The sequence below is a fragment of the Amblyomma mixtum genome, chromosome 5 (genome assembly GCF_055824585.1).
Source record: "Amblyomma mixtum isolate Tamu chromosome 5, ASM5582458v1, whole genome shotgun sequence".
Taxonomy (NCBI): Eukaryota; Metazoa; Arthropoda; class Arachnida; order Ixodida; family Ixodidae; genus Amblyomma; species Amblyomma mixtum.
The window spans coordinates 186683814-186702517 of record NC_143016.1 but is presented as its reverse complement, the minus strand read 5'-3'; the positions used below and the strand labels follow the sequence as shown (position 1 = coordinate 186702517).

Genomic DNA, 18704 nt, shown 5'->3' with positions numbered 1-18704 from the left:
TTCGCACTGCGTTCCGACGCGTCGCCCGCGTGCGCCGGAAACCACTTGATTCTTACTCTTCTGTCTTGCAGTTTAGTCGCTCGTAGTACGCGCTCGGCCTCCCTGCAGACTTGGCCTTTGGCGAAGTTTCGCACCGCCTGTCTCGAGTCACTCAGCACCGTGTAGCAGTCTGCGTCGGCAATGGCCAGGGCGATGGCCACCTCCTCCGCTTGTTCGGCTCCGGCGCCTCTCACGCTCGCTGCCGTCTTCGTGGCGCCGGTCGACGCCTCTATGACGACCGCTGCGAAGGCGTTCCGTTGGTATTCGGCCGCGTCCACGTACCGCGCGTGCTCGTCGTTGGCGTGCAGGTCGATGAGAGCCTTGGCCCTCGCCGCTCTTCTTTCCTTGTTATACTCGGGGTTCATGTTCTTGGGTATGGGGTCGATTCTGGTCTGGCGTCGGACCTCTTCGGGGACGGGGAGCTTCGTCTGCGCGTCGTTCGAGTGTCCTATTCCCAGGTCGTCCAGTATCTTCCTCCCGGCTTTGGTCGTGGACAGCCGCTCCAGTTGAGAGGTCCGTTGCGCTTCGGCTATTTCTTGCGAAGATCGCCGCCTCATGCAAGCCTATCTCGTGGCCAGTGGACTGCGCATTCTTTGGCGCGCAGTTGTTTCTTTTATCGCCTTGGTGATCCGTTATGCGTCGCTGAAAGTTTCCAGTTTCCTCCATGTAAAGGGAGGGGCAGTCGCTGCATGGGATTCCACAAACAACACCAAGGAACTTGGCACGTGGTAGCGCGTCCTTTACATTGAGAATTTCGGCTCGCAGCTTAATTGTTGGCACGTGTCCCGTGTGCACTCCATGTTTTCTGAATATACGGAAAAGTGTTTCGCTGACCTAAGGCACATAGGGAATCACAGCGTGTTTCTTCTTTTTCGCTGTTGAGTGTCGTGCTCTTCGCGGGTGCTCGACTTTTTCCTTCCTGCAGAGCTTGGTTTTAATCTGGCCTTTTTCTTAACCAACGGTAGTGTCGAGAAAGGTGACATGCGTCGTACAGTAGTGGAAGGGAAACTTAATGGTGGAGTGGAATTAATTAAGACAAGATACGACAGTTTTTCTGGTCGCATACCCGTGTTCCCAAAACATGAAAAATTCGTCTCTGGAAAGCAGTTGTATGAGCGGTTTTTCTACAGAAAAATTTAAAAGTTTACACTCAGTAAACCTATACAAATGTTTGCATAGGACAGTGCGATGAGAATTCTCTTATTTGTTCCAAATACTTACAGGTAACAAGCAGAATCTAACTCGAGATATTTGAGGGTGAGCACAAATAAAGTAGCGAGAGATACACTTCAGCTGCACGCGTGTCGATTTTTAGCTATAGAGCGTTTGAAAGCGCGTCGATTCCTTCATTTATGGAAATACTTGTGCACAAAGCGGCGACATCAAGCGGCACCAGTATGCTATCCTCTGGTATAATGGGTGCATCATGAAGTGCCTATTATTCGACGAAATTGCGACTTGTCCTGGACAACGGAAGAAGCGAGAGTTGTAATGTCTGCAAGGTAGTAGTTAAGAAATATTGACAGGTTGTCTGTAGGCGTCATATTTTTCGAAATGATAGGCCTGCCCATGATATCTGGTTTAAACAAGTCTTCTGCGGGAACCTTACTAATTTTACAAAATAAGCGAAAGCGTCATGCTTGTTTATTTGACCGATTTAAAAGTTGTAGTTCAAAGGCATTATTAGTTTCCTGGAGACTAGGTCTGCCAGTTTGCTCAGAATAACTTCGCGGAACCCTATGTTGGAATCGGTATGTAATTTCTTACAATGGCAAGGGTTGTTGAGTTACCTGCTGTCCTCTTTTTTTATTTTCCTGGTGGCAGAATCACTATGCTACCACATTCGTCTGGTGTCTTAATTACTATGTTGGTTCTAGAAGCTAACTGATTTAGGTTTGGTTTGGTTTATGGGGGTTGAACGTCCCAAACCGGTTTAGGCTATGAGGAGCGCCGTAGTGTAGGGCTCGGGAAATTCTGACCACCTGGTGTTCTTTAACGTGCACGGACATCGCACTGTACAGTGGCCTCCAGAATTTTGCCTCCATCTAAATTCGACCGCCAGGGCAGTGATCAAACCCATGTTTGAGGTCAGCACTCGAGAGTCATAACCACTAAGCCACCGCGGCGGCTAATTGCTTTATAGCAGCCTAGTAACCTGTTATGTACAGGGCATGTTTGCTCGCTTTGGAGCTTACTTTGTTTTTTCTGTAACTTCTTTGGAGACGGAATTAACATACAAATCTAGTTCGTAACTCTGTTCCGCGTCCGGTGTCCATGTGCTGGGGACTCTGAGAGCCATAGAATTCAGCGGTCTCTGAAACACCTACTGAGGCGAGTGCATGAAATCTCGCGTTTGCTACACTCTCTCGGCATCAGAATCTGAATCAAATAACACACTTCAAGCAGCAGGGAACCCACTATCGTACGCGAAAGTGGGCGACTCCTTTCCGGCTACTGTTCCATGCTCCAGCCCTCTTGCTTGCATGCTCTTGCGTGATTCTGTTCAAAAATGGCCATTGGTTAATTCAGGTGTCACGCAGCTACCATGGCTACAGCCGGACAGAAGCGTCACTCCGCCGAGTGAGAAAGCTCCGCCGTCCGAAGAATTTCCGCGCGCGTCGCCGGTGGGGCCGGCGAAAGAGCGCGGAGCTTTGATCGTATTAAAAGTGGCGAGAGGAGAGGCAAAGGCACGAAGACACTGAAATTAAAATTTTTACTACAGATACCTCAGCTTCTACAAAAAACATTTTTAAAAAATTCTTGCCGGACAACTTTCATCCAGCGGCGTTCTTTAACGCATTAGGAAACCGCACTTTTACCGACAGCCCCTTTCATACCTAATTTAAGGCTGGACATTTTGGTTTGGTGAACATACGTTGACCGCGTGTTGGAGGCTGTAGGTGGATCAGGAATCTAGTTTTTCGTTTCAGCGGTGGAGTACTCCTTAATACGCATTCTTCGAGCAAATTCTGTGAGATCTCGATGAAGGTCATACTTGTAGAAATTACTGTTGTGTAAAATGTGAGGCCATGCTTAATTTGACTTGCTGCTATCATTTAGGGGTTGAGAAATATGATCAATAGTGCCGTCATCGTCCTGCAGAGACAGATGTTGAGCTCTCCAGCTGTCTTCTTTTCCAGCGAAAGCTTATCTCGCATACGTTCCCGCTTTTGTTTATCCTGAAACTTACATCCTTACTCGCCAAAAAATCCACAAATGCTTGTGTTTCGTCCGCTTATAATGCTAGAGATAAAAATCACAGAGATTGCTTTCCTTTTGCAGGTGTATCGCTATAGCTATGTGTATGGTACAAGCATGTTGTCTTCATCATAGCTGTCAATGCTATGCCGAAATAAACCCTCTTCTAACTAAAAAATGCAATTTTTAAAACTTGTCTAAAGTCTTAGTTTAAACTCCAAGCATATTTGCACAATGAAAAAGTAACGTCGCTCTTAAACTGCTTAAAGTGACGGTGAAGATCAGAAAGGGTCAGTGAAGTGAAGACGGCATAGAGAGAGCTATTCAACTCAACTACTTCATGGGCAAGGTATTAAGATCGTCACCATTAGCAACAACATGCTCAAAGCTTTCTTTTCGGCCAAGTTAGTAGATAATATACTGTTTCAGAGATAATTTCATGCTCGCTTTCTATTTAAAACTTGTACGTTTATTCCAATCTGCCACTGTATGGCATGCCAACATAGGAGTCGAAGGTCATTAAATGGAAACTTCCCCTTTTTTTCCCCCTTCCTCTTGTTCGTTTTGTCTTTCGGCATAAAAACGCATTGATTGATTGTATGATCGATTGAGTGGTTGATTCAATGAATGATTCACTGACTGATTGACTGCCTCACTGACGTACTGATTGATTTATTGATTGACTTGTTTATTTATTTATTTAGTTGAATGAAGATAGTCAATCGTAGATTTACTAGCTCTGTGCAGTGCAGGACTCGTACACGGTCGGAGCCGTGCCCAGCGCTGTTCAGGCTTACGTCCATTTAATGTTGCGCCCACGCGTTCAGCTTCGCAGGCTCAGGCGGCCATGCAACGGATACGTCAGACGCCGGGAAAGGGCCTCATCTTGATGGTGGACCGGTCGGCGCTGCGGCCACCAAACCCGCAGGCGCGGCCGCAGGCTGTTGTTCGCGGCGTCCTCCAGATCGTGACCGACATCAACGCTGACGGAGTGGGCCTCAACGACCGCAGCCTCCAAGCGGGGCAGATCCAGGAAGTGAAAGCCGATGCCGACGTGAGCTGTGCCTTTCTGCTGCCCTAGCGCTGCACAAATGCTACTTCATACCTGCGGGCGGCATGTGACTACATCCTAGCGAGCAATGGCGGATATGTGGCAAAACCTACGCACCAAGATGTCGTATGTGGCAATGTTGAATGTTGAAAAAATTTTTTCCTTTCGAGGGCACAAATTATCTAGGCTCTTGACGACCCCAGCCTCAGGGAATGGGTAGGAGAAATACAATATTCGTCCTGCACAATTTAGTTTTGGAATATTCAGGGCTTGTTAAATATCCGATACTCCGCAGATGTAACCAGGCGACCATGGTTCTAGACAGGGCGCGGAGAGATAAGCTCATCTTTCATACCCTGCCTGACAGTAAAACGAATCATGGGCTGAATCTGAAGAGCTTGTCCGTGATAGGTTTATTTCTATACTGAAAGGCACAGGTCCGATGAAGCTATAAATGCAGCGCTAATTGACTGGGTATAATTTCATCTGCTCAGTCCCGTCCTGTAACAGCACAACTCCCATTTTGGAAGTACGAACCATAACTGGTGCTTGACGCTGCATCCTTTGCGGCCTTTTTTTTTTCTAGTCAGTACTGCTTACAACTCTGCAAGCGGTAGACAGCTTAGCCGGATCAGATAAGCTGTGCCGGCATTATACCGTCTTGCAACCTTCCTAACTTCGTGCGAAAATGTTGCACTGTCGTGGGCTAAAAAAATCTTCGATGTTTGATGCATTTGCTGATGAAATTTACTTTGGCACTTGTGTAGAAAGGCAGTAAAGATTTCTGTTTTATTTACGCAACGCCCAACACCTATAGAATATAGACTATTAATTACCTCTACAAGCGATAGCCGACAGTTCGTGCGGACGCGCTGTGATGACACGCTGTGCCGACGCGCTCTGAGGACGGGTCCTGTACACGCCCCTCATGAGACGATAGATGCTTTCGCATTAACAGCGGCGGCGAAATCATTCTCTACCTGTTATTCACCCATCTACACCACACAGAAGATTTCGCCCATCACCAGTCGTGGTAGTTTTGTGGCTTTGGCGTTCAACTCTTGATCTCATGGTCGTGGGTTCGATCCCGATCGTGGCGGCCGTATTTCGATGTGGGCGAGATAAAAGAAACTCCCTTGTGATGTGGTTTGTGAGCGCAAGTCAAAGAGCCCCAGGTGGTGTAAATTAATGTAGAGCCCTGCACATCGGGACCTTAAACGCCCACAATTCAATCCTTCACCGAACACGAGCCCACGCAGCAGCGCAATGAAAAACCGACGGAGAAATCCAATACGAAGACGCGATCACAGGCGATTACTGTAAAAATTAAATGTAAACCCAATATTTCCAGTGCAAATTTTTCGTATCACATTGTATGATCGCCGTCAGGGTTTTTGCTGTCTTTTATTGACCATCCTTCCATTCGGAACCTTGTCACCACGTTGTTCAGCATGCGCGCTATATACTGGGGCCACGACTGCGAAGAGCAGGAGAGTAAAATAAAAAGATGACGACGAGTACTTAAGGAAATTACCTGCGAGGAATGCGAAAGCATCGCAGTTGTATTTAATTTTTCCAATTCCAATAAATGTTGTTATAATTCTATTTCAATTCTATTGAAATTCTATTCGAACTATATTTGAATCATATTAACTCCTTTGTAGACGGAGGAATATGACGCGGGAGGGTCCGAGCAATCCCGAGGGTGCTTCTGGTGCCTCTGGAGCTGCGTAGTGAAAGAGCGTACAAGTTGGCGGCATTCTTCGGCTTACGCTGGCGACTTTGGCAGGCTGCGCAGGACCGAATGTACTGGCGGAAGAAGGGGTATACATACCTCGCCAGTAGTATCGCAGACGCAGGCGAGCATACGTTTTGAGTACACCAGCGTGTCTGCATTGTGCATCTGCGCGGAAAGAGGCGCAGAGGGCAGCAGGGAGGTGTCGAGGGATCACCAACAGCCACACCCGCCCGTCGAAAAGGTACTTACGGGGAGAAGCCTTTGCCCTGCAGTGGGCGTAGTCAGGCTGATGATGATGACAAAACCACTTACAGCTTTACTGAAAACTTGCTTTATTGGAATAAAGAATTTGTAAAACAGCAATCAAAACTAGTGCCCGGGCCCGAATTGCTTGCCAGAGTGACAAATCTGCAAACACTACGACCTCATAACCCCGCTTTCACTAACAAGATAAGTTGCGGAATACAACTCGAATGCATGGTGACGTCCTTAAGGATGTAAAAGAAGAAATGTGGTTAAGATGATGGTGACGTGGAAAGCAATTTGAGAAAACCAGCTAAACAAGACAGGCAAGGATTATTAAAGACGGTCCTGCTGGACACGAAATACATTTGTTTTGTCGTTTATTTAAGACAAGAAAAAAAGAAGACGCAAAGACAGCGCCTGCGATTGCGTCCTATTCTCCTCTTTTCCGTGTTGCTACTGCGCTGCAGTCTGGCCCATGCATAACCAACCATCCATCCATTACGTATTAAGCAAGTTCGTGTTGACATATGGTAAATAAGTGGTCTGTTTGGCAAACTCCTTGCTTTAAAACAGCCAGGAAAGGTCTTTTAGTCAGTTAACTAACATTGATTGTTTTTTTTTTCTTTACTGCTAGATACTCTCGGACGAGATGCGACAATACCATGGGCTCTACCGGCACGAGATATACAACGGACCCGCCAACGCATTCCACGATCTGGTCAAGTACGTGTCAACGTAAGTGAATCAAGTGGCTGGGAACGTGCGAGTATTTCGTCTTTTCCTAGCCTTGCGATGTACTAGTGAAACAAACGAGATGCTCTATATAATGAGGGGCAAAGGGAGCGCCTTTTAACATTCTCATTCCATGCGGCCTTATTCTTATTCCTGGCGTACACTGCCCCACGTCTAAAGGGAACAAACTCTAAACAAAATTTCATGCGATAGTGATGGAAATGAAAAGGTCAGGACACATATTGTAAGATTTGAGCTCTGAAATATAAAAAACAGCATTTATGACTGTGATTTGGTATTGAAATAGGCGTAATGGTCGCCGCACGGAGCGATTATGAACCATGTCTCTTGAGCAGTTGTCTGTCATGGTTCGACTCAAGGGTGCCACGTATATCATGGGTGCAGGCTACCATCCTCCAAACAGTCGTCCTGTGTTGATCGATCATCTGCACGATGCACTAGAAAACATTTCGCTACACACTGCCAAAGAATCTAGTATTGGATGGTGAGTTTAATTATCCTGTTATTAGCTGGATAACGTCATCTGTCACTTCCGGATCCAGTCGCCCTCAGTGTCCGTGCCTACTTCATTCTATGAACGCGTTCAATCTAACTCGGCTCCTACAGGAGCCTACCCGAGGCGATTATGCTATGGATTTATTATTTAGTAACCTCGCCATTCATTCCCGCACCTGCGGACTAGAAGAAATAAGCGGTCAGATTCATCCACAGTTAAGTACTCGTGTACCGTCCTACAAAGCAGATTACAACCAAATGTATACTAATGTACCCGAAATCAGGCTACGAAAAAAAGAAAAAAAAAGAGACATTGCGAGAATGTTTTAAATAACCCCTGAGACTCGTACGGCAAACGAAAACTGACTGTTATTTGAGATAGGTTGACGGCCATCGAACATGCCTGCATGCCAAAAATACACATCGTCAAGAACTGACGCCCCTTGGTTTACAGAAGATGTTAAGAAATGTCTCAACACAAAGGAAAAACTTACCGCTGAGCGAAGGAAGTTAACTCTGACAACGCCTGGCAACAGTGCAGAGACGTATCTGCTACGACCGAAATCACCATCAAGGAGGCTAAATACAACTTGTTTAGCCGCACTTAACCAAACTTGTTAAGAAGCAACCCTTCAAAATTCCGGCAAGAGATTAACCCTTAGAATAACCATGAGTGTCCAGTATCGAAAGATGTGGGTGAAAGAATGCTACCTCCAGAGGCAATGCCTGGCTTATTTAACAATCATTTTACAGAAACCTTTACAACCGAATCAGCGCCTTCTTGAGCCTCTAGAATCATTATTTCTTAATTCAAGAGAACAGGTCGTCATTAATGCAGTTGTCGTTGCCCCTGCTATTGAGCGACTACCACTTAATTGTAGCCCTAGTCCAGACGGTGTCAACACCAAATTTCTAAATCTTACCGCACATGTGTTGGCTACATTACTAACATTCATATTTGAGCTGTCTTTATATACAGGATGCATTCCCAATGGCTGAAAAGCAGCAAACGTCTGCTCATGTTTTAAATCCGATGAAAGTACATCTCCGGAAAATTGTCGCTCCACATCACTAACGATTGGTTGCAAGCTGCTTGAATATATTTGTAGTCGCATATAATAACCCACCTATGCTGTTTGCCTATTGACAAACAGCATAGCTTTAGGCAAAATAATTGTTTTCAAAACGGTTATAATAGCTCATAATAGGTGTTCATGAATCTGTACATGAATTAATATACGCTAACCCTATGTTTTTGGTTTTCGAAAAGCTTTTAATCGCGTTCCCGCGGCATCAACCGCTGGATCGAAGAATTCTTAAATAATCGCTCCCAACGTGTCAAAATTAAAAGAGCATTCTTCTAATACTTCACGCGTCATATAGGGATTTCCACAGTTATCTCGGTTAGCACCTTTACTATTTTAATGCATACTAATGACATAACATCTAACACATCATCTAACATGTGACTCTTCCTCGACGACTGCGTAATTTATAGAAAGATAGCTGCACCCTTTGACGCAGTTATTCTACACACCAACTTAAGGCGTCTAAATGACTGGACTTGGCAATTCAGCTCTGGTGCCTAGTCAAGACAAAGAGAAGAAAAGAAATAAGTTTGCCATTGTCTCTTATGTACACCGTTTGTCACATAATCTTAAAAATATGTCAACACGATATGACGTAGGGGTTGTTTTCTCTGCACCCAAGAAACTTAAAAGGATTTGTTCGATTGTGGAAAAAAAAGGCTGAGCAATTCAAAAAATCTGAAATAACCTGTGTGGTTAAGCACAAAACAAAGTATGTGCCATGCGCAGAAGAGGTAGTTTATAATATCCCATTGTCATGCGGACAAGCTCAGGGAGTGAGCTAAGTCATTCAGGGAATGAATTTCAAAGCAGGATCAATAACTTAGACAGGCAAAGCATTACTGTGGATCTTTAACTAAAAACAAGCAGAAAACGAAAGTGATGTTCAATAGTCTCGGAAGGGAACAGCAGCAGCTCACAATTGGTGGCGAGGTGCTGGAGGTTGTAAGGGGATGCATCTACTTAGGGCAGTTAATTGGCGCTGATCCCGATCATGAGAGAGAAATAACTAGAACAATAGAATAGGGTGGAATTGCCTTTGAAGGTTCTCTCAGATCATAAATGGCAGTTACCAGTATCCCTCAGAGAAAAAGTGCATAACAGCTGTATCTTATCGGTACTCAGCTATGAGTGAGAATTGCGGAGGCTAACGGAAAGGGTTCAAATTAAATTGAGTGCAACGCAGCGAGCTATGGGAAGGAAAAGATAGGGGCAACGTTAAAAAGCAAGAAGGGGGCAGAATGGGTGGGGGAACAAATGCGGGTTAATGAGATTCCAAACGAAAGAGGATGAAATGAGCTTCGGAAGGGCATGTAATGCGAAGATAAGATAACCGATGGTCCTTAAGGGTAACAGACTGGATTGCAAGAGAAGGCAACCGTAGCAGGGGGTGGCAGAAAATTAGATGGGCGGATGAGATTAAGAAATTTGCGGTGATTGGCTGGCTGCAGCAGACGCAGACAGGATCAGTTGGGGAGATATGGGAGAGGCCGGTGTCTTGTAGTGGGCGTAGTCAGGCTGGCGATGATGAAGTATTCCCTGATATTTTTGGTTGGGGTTCCGTTTGACTGCCTCCTTTTTTCTCTCTTCATCCTTTACACCCCACAGTGAGGCATTTACCGCGCCGTTCGTTGCCTTGTAGCGTCGCCCTCGTCCAGTGTTCACAGACTCCGGCTTGCGTCACTTCTGAAGTTCGGATGGGCGGGAAAATGAGCAATAGTCGGCGCTGGGTTTTGTTGTCTTTGCAAAGTCCGCCGTCCTTTTGTGCTTTCGCAACCATGACATTTCTCGCTCTCTCACGCAGCAGAGCGTCGCTGGTGTTCGTGTACAGGGTCTCGGGCCGTTCTACCTTCTACACCAGCCCATACTACAGCAACTTCTTCATGCGCCAGAAGAACGACAGGCCTGTGGTGAGTGCCCACCTATCGACACCTTTTGCTTCCCTGACTGCGCACATTCGCCTGTCTCGAGATTATTGATTCTAAAGCATTAGACGGCTTATCGACACGAAAACGCGCTGTCACCCAAAGTGTGGCGGCGTTACAAAACCCACGAACTGTCGAAGCGGTGTTACGCTGGCAGATCAGGAAAAAGCGAAAGGGTAGGCAGTTATAGTCAGCACAAGTTCTTGCAACTGCCCTCACTACAAAGAAATAGGATTGCAATGCTTTCGCATTGCTCGCACGGAAGCCCCTTAAGTACTCCTGGTAATTTTTCTCCCGTGTACCGCACCAAAGCATGCACCCGTATGCAATAGCAAGCAAGGTCTGTGAGCTGTGCAACTGTCAAGAAATTTTCCGCACACATTGAGAGGTGCATGCATTGGAAAGGTGCACAACAATGCCTTTGCTGGAAGCAACTAAAAGCGAATGTATTACAAGGTACCCTCTACATAAACGACGACAACCGCGGCGGCCCGGTAACTAGCGCCTAACTATAAGCCGCGTTTTCCAACCGTGATGAGGGCGCATTTTCAAAAAAAAAAAAGACGAAATGAAAAACTAGCGTCGCTAGAGTTTCCGGTGCACATTGCAGAGGACCTCGTTGCTGATTTCAGTGTGGATCCTTCCCTTTAGGCGTTCTTGACACTTCAGTTGTGGTTGTTTCACTGAAGTTAACATATTAGAACGAGTTTGACACATTAAAGCTGGCAGTGAAGAAATTTTTTCGTGGGAAGAAAGATTCCTCACGCATTATGAGCCTGTTTAAACCGCGAAAACCGCTTTGTCCTCGTAAGGCGTGCTGTGGCGACAATATTTCCTTACTTCAGTGTAGACGAAGCTGTGCTTTGTCTTCGGGCGTTCTCAAATGAACGAAACCTCGAATTGTCCTCCTTATTCATATATACACACGCAAAAGACACGAAAAATGCCACCACAAGTTGAAACAGCTGTAGTGACACGTAAAAGCAGGGCCTTTTTTTTCTGTTGTCATGCCTCGTGCGCATTACTTTCAGCGAGCGGACACCTGAAGCATTGTTCGCGCTAGAGAGAGCAGACGCCACGTAATGCGCCCAGGCATCGCTCACTTAATTGACAATTGCTGGCAGCGTGAAAGCACGTAGAAGCACAATGTGGAACGTGTGATTTATCTCTGAGGTTGTAGCAGTTATTTATGCGACCAACCGCACTTGCGTGAACCCTAAAACGTTCACACTTTAACAAATAAAAACAACTTTCGGGGAAGCAATAGTGCCTGAGTATAAGAACTCAAGAACCATGACGAGGTTAAACTCACCTTGTTGTTTTCTTAGGGAATAATATGGGCTGTATTTATAGGCAGGGTATTGCCAGACGGTACTAATGCCGAAAAAAATTCCTCTGTTGTGCTTGTTGCAATGCGACAGCATTGCTGGCCGCATTGGAATTGGAAGCAATGTGTCGAAAACGCGGAGCGCGAGCGGAGACGAGGAGGTTGACACAATTCTGGCGCAGATTTAGCGGACAAAGCTGCATGATCAGCCAGTCGATTGTGTTGTTCCCCGCTGCCGACGCCTGGTCTTATCACTGCATTTCCTGGGCGCGGCTTCGCATCGTTATACTTAGTGGTGTTGGCTGGGACACATTTTTCTTGATTCTTTTTTCCTAGTCCCAATATAATGTATGTCATTTTTAGACAGCCTGGTTGAAAACGACGGGAGTTTTTACCTCGACGACTGTGGAGTGCACCGGATGCTACGGCGGCCACCTACCCAGGTTCTTTTCTGTTTGTGGGCATTTGTTCGTCTAATAAACCATACAGTTCTACGTTAGCCTGCTCCTCAGTTGTTTACGACCGTGCCTGTCGCCACAGGCGTATGGCATAGTGCGGCCAGTTTGTACGGCCGTTCACGGCTTATGTTCGGTCGGCCATATGTGCCGGGAGCTAGCGAGCAGTACTAGACCGGTGAGCCAGAAAAGCTTGTCAGTGAAAACGTGGCGGCCTTGCGACTGACACTGGACATACATGGCGCGATGTCGGCGCTTCGTCCTGGTTATGTGGTCGAACTGCGACGGCGGACGGAGCTTTCCGTCACCAGAGCCCTGCCCTCTCCGCTTGCAGAGTGAGCACATCAAGCGAGACGTGGCCGATCCGCTGTCCCAGATGTCGGGCAACAAGGCGGTCGCGGTCTCCCTGTCCCTCAAGGTTCGCAAATGCAGTATGTTCTCCCTGGACGGAAACCAGCAGCCCAACTGCTCAGAGCTGCCTCTCGACTACGCGCACGTGAGTCCACTGCGTTCTGGTTCTCCTAGTAAAGCAGCCGCCTGATTCGCCAGTTCTTAGATTGGCAACACCAAGCAGTCGGAATGGTGTTGAGCCGCCGAATACAATCTCGGTCGATCCACTTTGTTTATGTCAAAACGATAGCCGTGTTCGCAGTTCACTACCGCCGTTGACGCGCTATTTTGAAGAGTAAACTGAACAGCGCTTAGAGGGAGATTTAAATTTGTACGAAATATCTGCGGGTCATTTAGTTGCCCTTTCTGCTTGCTATTTTAAAACCTGTAGAGGGTGCAACGCACAAAACTCGCTCCTTGGTGCTGTTCGCCTTCGCACTTTCCTTCTGTCTGCCCCGCAAGGGTCTTTCGGTGACGCTCCTAGACCTTAAACAAAAGCTTAAACGCTGCTTCACGAACTGTAGTGCAATCGGAAGTAATCTGGGCTTGCCTCCAGCGGTGACCCCGTACCTTAAATGTGTTTTTATTACCTGCCACGGCTGCAACTTTGGCGAGGTTCCTTGCCCACTGTGTACCATTCAGCCGTTAAAATTCTTTAATTTAAATACATTCCAGCTTGCGAACAGGATTCTCTGTCCTACTGTGTTTAATGTACCACTGTTCTCACTGATATGTCACTCTGCACCGACGTGTAATGCGGGTGTTAGGCCTCGTCAGGAGACACCTTAGTTTCCTTGAGCCTCTCCCCGCGGACACCATGTATTGTTGTCCGAAATAAATGAAATGAAAAAAAAACAGTCACCGCTGCTCGAAGCTGATAGCTACCGCTGCTCCTACAAGTGGCAAGCTGCCGTACAAAGGCAACATGTGCGTGGTTAGATGTCCAGAATTGGGTAAAGTTACGTTATTCCGAGAGGCAGTAGGGACGTTCAGAGGTGTATAATTACACCACATAGAGACACTGCTGCGCAGTTTCTAGGTACTGAACTTCGTGGTGCCAACGATGACGCGGTTACTCCTGAATACGATAGGTGTTTGGTCATCACTAAATTCAGGAAGTGCACAATCAGTTGAAGTCTACGGACGCCTTAGCGCTTTCCCTCCATCGAAGTCCGGCCGCGGCAGCCGGCGCTTCATGATCAGCAGCCTGTTGCGACGGCTTCTGTGCCGCCGCTGCGCATTGGCCAGTGCACTGGCAGCGTATCCCTTACAAAAAGTTTTAGACAGTCTATAGAGTGTCTATAGACTTCTGTCTATAAAGTCTATAGACTGTCTATAGACAAAAGTCTATAGGCAATACAAATGCCATAGATAGTCTATAGACAATCTACAGATTTATGGCCATACACTTTTAGTAGACCTTTGTCTATACACAGTCTATAGACTATGAATAGACAAAACCAATATCTGTAGGAAGTCAATAGAGTCAATAAGAAGTCTATAGGCTGTCTATAGACCATTTTTATAGCGTGTAGGAATTGTCGCACCAGCGGCAAGCAGCGCATAAGGCAAGCATGCAGTTCCATGCTGCAGAGTAAGACACTCAGAGAGCAGCTGCCTTTTTCCAGGAACACAGACCTTGACACTTAGCTCTCGAAAAATTAAGAAAAAACAAGTTCCACATACAGTTACTCGACCTTGACATAAGGCTGGAGCCGTTTGTGGTAGTGTCCTCTGAGCAGAAAGCGTCAAAGAGCGGATGAAGAAAATATATCGCGGACTTCATATTGTGCACTCCATGACTGAAAAATGCACACACAGTCCAAATAGTGCTCGTTTGAACCCTGTTCTGTAAGAACGTTGTGTGTTAAAACTTTGGTTTATTGGGGTCTAACATCCCAAAGCGGCTCAGGCTATTAGGGAAGCCGTAGTCAAGGGCACCGGAAATTTCGACCACCTGGGGTTCATTAACGTGCACTGACGTCGCACAGTACACGGGTCTCTATAATTGCGCCCCATCGAAATTCGGCCGCTGCGGCCGGTATCGAACCCGCGTCTTTCGGGTCAACAGCCGAGCGCCGTAAGCACTGAGCCATCACGCGGCGGGGCTGCGTGTGTTAAAAGTACACAATCAGTAGAGTTCCTATAGACCGAAATTATGTTTTACACCAATTCGCGATTCCCCACTCCAAGACAGACAAACTTTGCTCAGTGGAGTCTTGTTTCTAGCCAGCCTATTCAAAGTTGTGGCTGGACTCAAAGGCCGAAAGTTTTTACCAACAGGCCAGTGGCATCATTGCTGCTGGTATATTTATTTATTTATTTTCGAATACTGCAAGCATTTTCGGCCCAAGCAGGAGTGGGATAATACACAAGAGCAAGCTGCTATCTTGATACATCAAACATTGTGCCCAACTACTAGAAAACAGCCAACAAACGGGCGCCACACCGGAAGGAGCACACACACACAAGGCTGACTAACAACTGAGCATTTATTCAAGCAAACGTGCACATATATAGAGAAAAGAGGGGAAGGGTGTAACAGACAGAAAGGTATGTTGCACAGTGACGGGGGAACAGGGGTAGTCACGTCACTGGGATAAAGCCATAAAAAGTGAAAATCATACAAACAACAAAGAGAAAAAAGTAAAACACTAGAAACGTCAGGGTGTAAAGGGCCACAGCGGAAATAAGGTAAAAGGTTAAAAGTAGCAGTCTTCAAAAACGATAAAATTGTCCCAGATAACTAAATTCTTCATCTGCCAGTGCTAGGGACGGAGTGCTAATACAGGACTCCTTGTGATTTGCTATCGCCACTGCTTCCAGAACTTCTGTTTTTTAGTTGGTATTTTTTTTCTCGCCAGGAAAACACTCTCACGAAGATAGGGAGTGAATCCTCCCGGCCCACAGTGTTTACAATGCTGCGGCAGGTTGCTCCCTGAACGGTTCTTGACAGGTTTGCATGTTCCATTGTAGCGCCTACCAGTCTTCCCAATATACACTTTGCCGCACGACAGAGAGAATTTGTAAACCACGCCGACTTCGCATGACGTGTACCGGCTTTGATGCCTCGTATCACACTCGAGCCCCACTGTAGAATTGTTCACCTTTGCACACGTCAACAAGGCTTTCCTAGGTGCCGAAAAAAGCACCGAGGCGCCACATCCTGTGGCAATCTTTTTCCCATTGTCATTTCGTACACCCATGGGCTTGCGCACAATATGAAAAAGATTGCCACAGGATGTGGTGCCTCGGTGCTTCTTTCTGCACCTAGGAAAGCCATGCTGTTGCTATGATTGTTTGATACTGCTTTTGCTAACAGATTTACCCCTCCCTTTCGTTTCTAATTTCTTTTATCAGAATCTGTTAGTTTATCTGCGGGGGTTAATTGTTTCTTCTCTGGTATCCTGATGTTCTTTTTATTCTGCGTGTTGGGTTCGGAGCGATAATGCGATGTGTTTCATGCTTGAGCTGAATGTTTAAGTATGCCACTTTTACGTCTAATAAACAGTTGGTAGAGTGCGCATGTGGCGTCCCTTTCCTGTTTGTGTCCTTGTTGCACCCCTTTCATTTCATCATGCACCAACTCGCCCCTCAGGCCGTTATTCTGAAGGGAGGGAGAACATTACGTCCAGTAGCACGTTGCAAGAAGCCGAACATCCGTAATTGGGGCTGTTTTATTGAATTGCTGGCGAGCTAAAGTCTCCTGGTATTATCACATTTTTACCTCACGACTGCAAACGTTGATCGTACAAATTGTTCAGAAAATCATCACTTGCATGTGGAGCACGGTAAACTGCACAGAGATATAAAGTTTCCGTACCCATTTCAAGTTTCAGAAGCAATGCTTCACGTGAGATGAGATGTTCTAAATTAGACAAGTCAGTAGTGATCTTCGTAATAATTGCGACACCACCACCTCGTTCAGAAGGGCGGTCACTTCTGTATATACTATAGCCTGTCGGAACAATTTCTTCGTCACGAATTGCTTCGTGCAACCAACTTTCCGTTACTACACACACGTGGGGGTCATGCAAGAACAAAGTGTTTTCCAGTTTGTCGGTTTTATTTACGATGCTTCGTGTATTGATGCATAGCAGACGCAGCTTTTTCTGTGACCGCTAACTGGGTGGCGAAGTACTACTGTTTCTTCGTAGTTGCTTACGAGATTCTGACACATCATCCCAGATGTATGTGCGGTTGTCGATCCGAATCTTATCATACACAAGCAAAACCCTTTTGCCGCCATCTTTAAACTGATTTGCACTCGCCCACAGAAGCTTTCGTGTCCGTAATGTGGCAGCGCAGTAGTCATTTTGCAGATATATTCGTGTTCCTTTTATCTTATAGGCATTGCGCAACAACTCCTGTGTTTCTAAGTAGCCTTGAAAGTACAAAATAATGGGCCGTGTCCTACTTGAATTTCCAACTCTATGAATCCTAGACACCGACGAGCGCTAAACACCCAGCTTATCCCGGATCACATCTATCAAATTTATTGCGTACGTCGTGCTCCGATTCATTTGAGACTTCAGGAACACCAAAACAATTAAGTTATATCTGCGGTTATGGCCGTCTAATTCGACGAGTTTGGCATGAAATGCATGTATACGGTTCTCAAAGTTACTGACTACCGAACTGAGAGATTCATTATCTGCAGCCTGTGCTTGACGTTTATTTCTAAATAACTTAGTCTTTCGAGAAAAATGCTTATCGCAGATTCTGTAGATTCAAGGCGCGTTTTTACCCTGTAACTTCGGTGCGAATATCAGTATGTCCTTGCAAGAGAATTGACAACAATTCCTCCACACTAGGGCCATCACCACAGAGTAATGCCTTACACTGTGGGTTTTTAAATTGGGGAGGTAAACACGTTCTCCCCGTTTAACCGCGTCTGACACAGTTCAAAACCGCGCGGACCGCACCCCGTGGTCGTGTACGCTACTTAGCGCATGCCGACCACGGCGGGCCTTGCTCTGCGGGAACAAAGGAACGACACACTGGCTGACACAAACAAGGCATTTACTGCTATAACAAAAATAACGCCAGCTAGCAACAAAATACACTGAGGAATCGAGGATGTCCGACTCACGAGCACGGTTACGAGCGAACGTCCGCCCACGGTAGGGCAAGGGAAAAGCTCCGAGGCCGGACGGAACGAGGTGGCGGGAGCGTGTTCCGACCACGAGGCGCCCGCGGCGAAGAGCGGAGCGGCTCGCGAAACGTCCGTGAGCTTTCCCGGTCCCAAGGAGAAGACCGGCTCGCCCGCGCGCGCGCGCAGCAAAACGCCATTCGTGGCGCGTGTGTCGCTGCGACGCGAGCGCCCTCCCCTGTTAGTTAAAGTAACACAACTAAGGGGAGTGCGTTGCGGGGAAGCTAACCACAGGGAACTAGTGCGTTGCGGGAAAGCGAACGCAGGGGACGAATGCGTCCACCCATCACACAAGATAGCAGTCATACGCAATAAACAAACACATCTGTGGGCACGGCACAACGACAAGCATAATTTCATCCCCTGTCCTAACTTTTGAGGCAAAGCAACTAACCTGCAGAGCAAAAAAGAATTGCTTGTTGAGCGGCATCCTTCCAGACGTTTCGCCTCGCCCACTGTCGATGAAGCATTGCAGCAGTCCTTTTCAGGGGTCGGTTGTTGATGACGTCACACGCGTTCGCAGCTCGCTATGGGGCGTATCCAGTCCCCTGTCGAAGCCCTATAATGGCAAAGGGTAGATGTCGATGTAATCAGATGTCGGCAAGTAGTACACTGTATCTGCTGTTGTCCTATAGCCAGGTGCTCTGCAGTGATATCTGAAGAGCGAAAAAAAATGGCAGTGGTTCAGGTCTGGTTAAACCTGGAGGACTGCGAAAGCAACGAGGAGAGAGAGATAGGCGATGGATGGTGCGCGGCAGCGGCCCCGGCGCACTAGCTAAGCGCCGCCATTGCGCATGCGCAACTGGCGAGTGCGGCGGCGGCACCTCTGAGTCACATGCGCAGCGAC

The 18704-nt window shown here is 46.9% G+C and overlaps 1 protein-coding gene across 1 annotated transcript in view; it reads left to right on the top strand.

Moving 5' to 3' along the window:
• Positions 1–4084: 4084 nt before the first annotated feature.
• Positions 4085–18704, top strand: part of LOC149345139 (uncharacterized) — a 24539-nt gene continuing 9919 nt past the window's right edge. Inside the window, exons 1-4 of the mRNA XM_089542727.1 lie at positions 4085–4291; positions 6907–7007; positions 10413–10518; positions 12650–12811. Of these exons, the coding sequence (XP_089398853.1) occupies positions 4085–4291; positions 6907–7007; positions 10413–10518; positions 12650–12811 (576 nt within the window). The remainder of the gene's footprint in view (positions 4292–6906; positions 7008–10412; positions 10519–12649; positions 12812–18704) is intronic.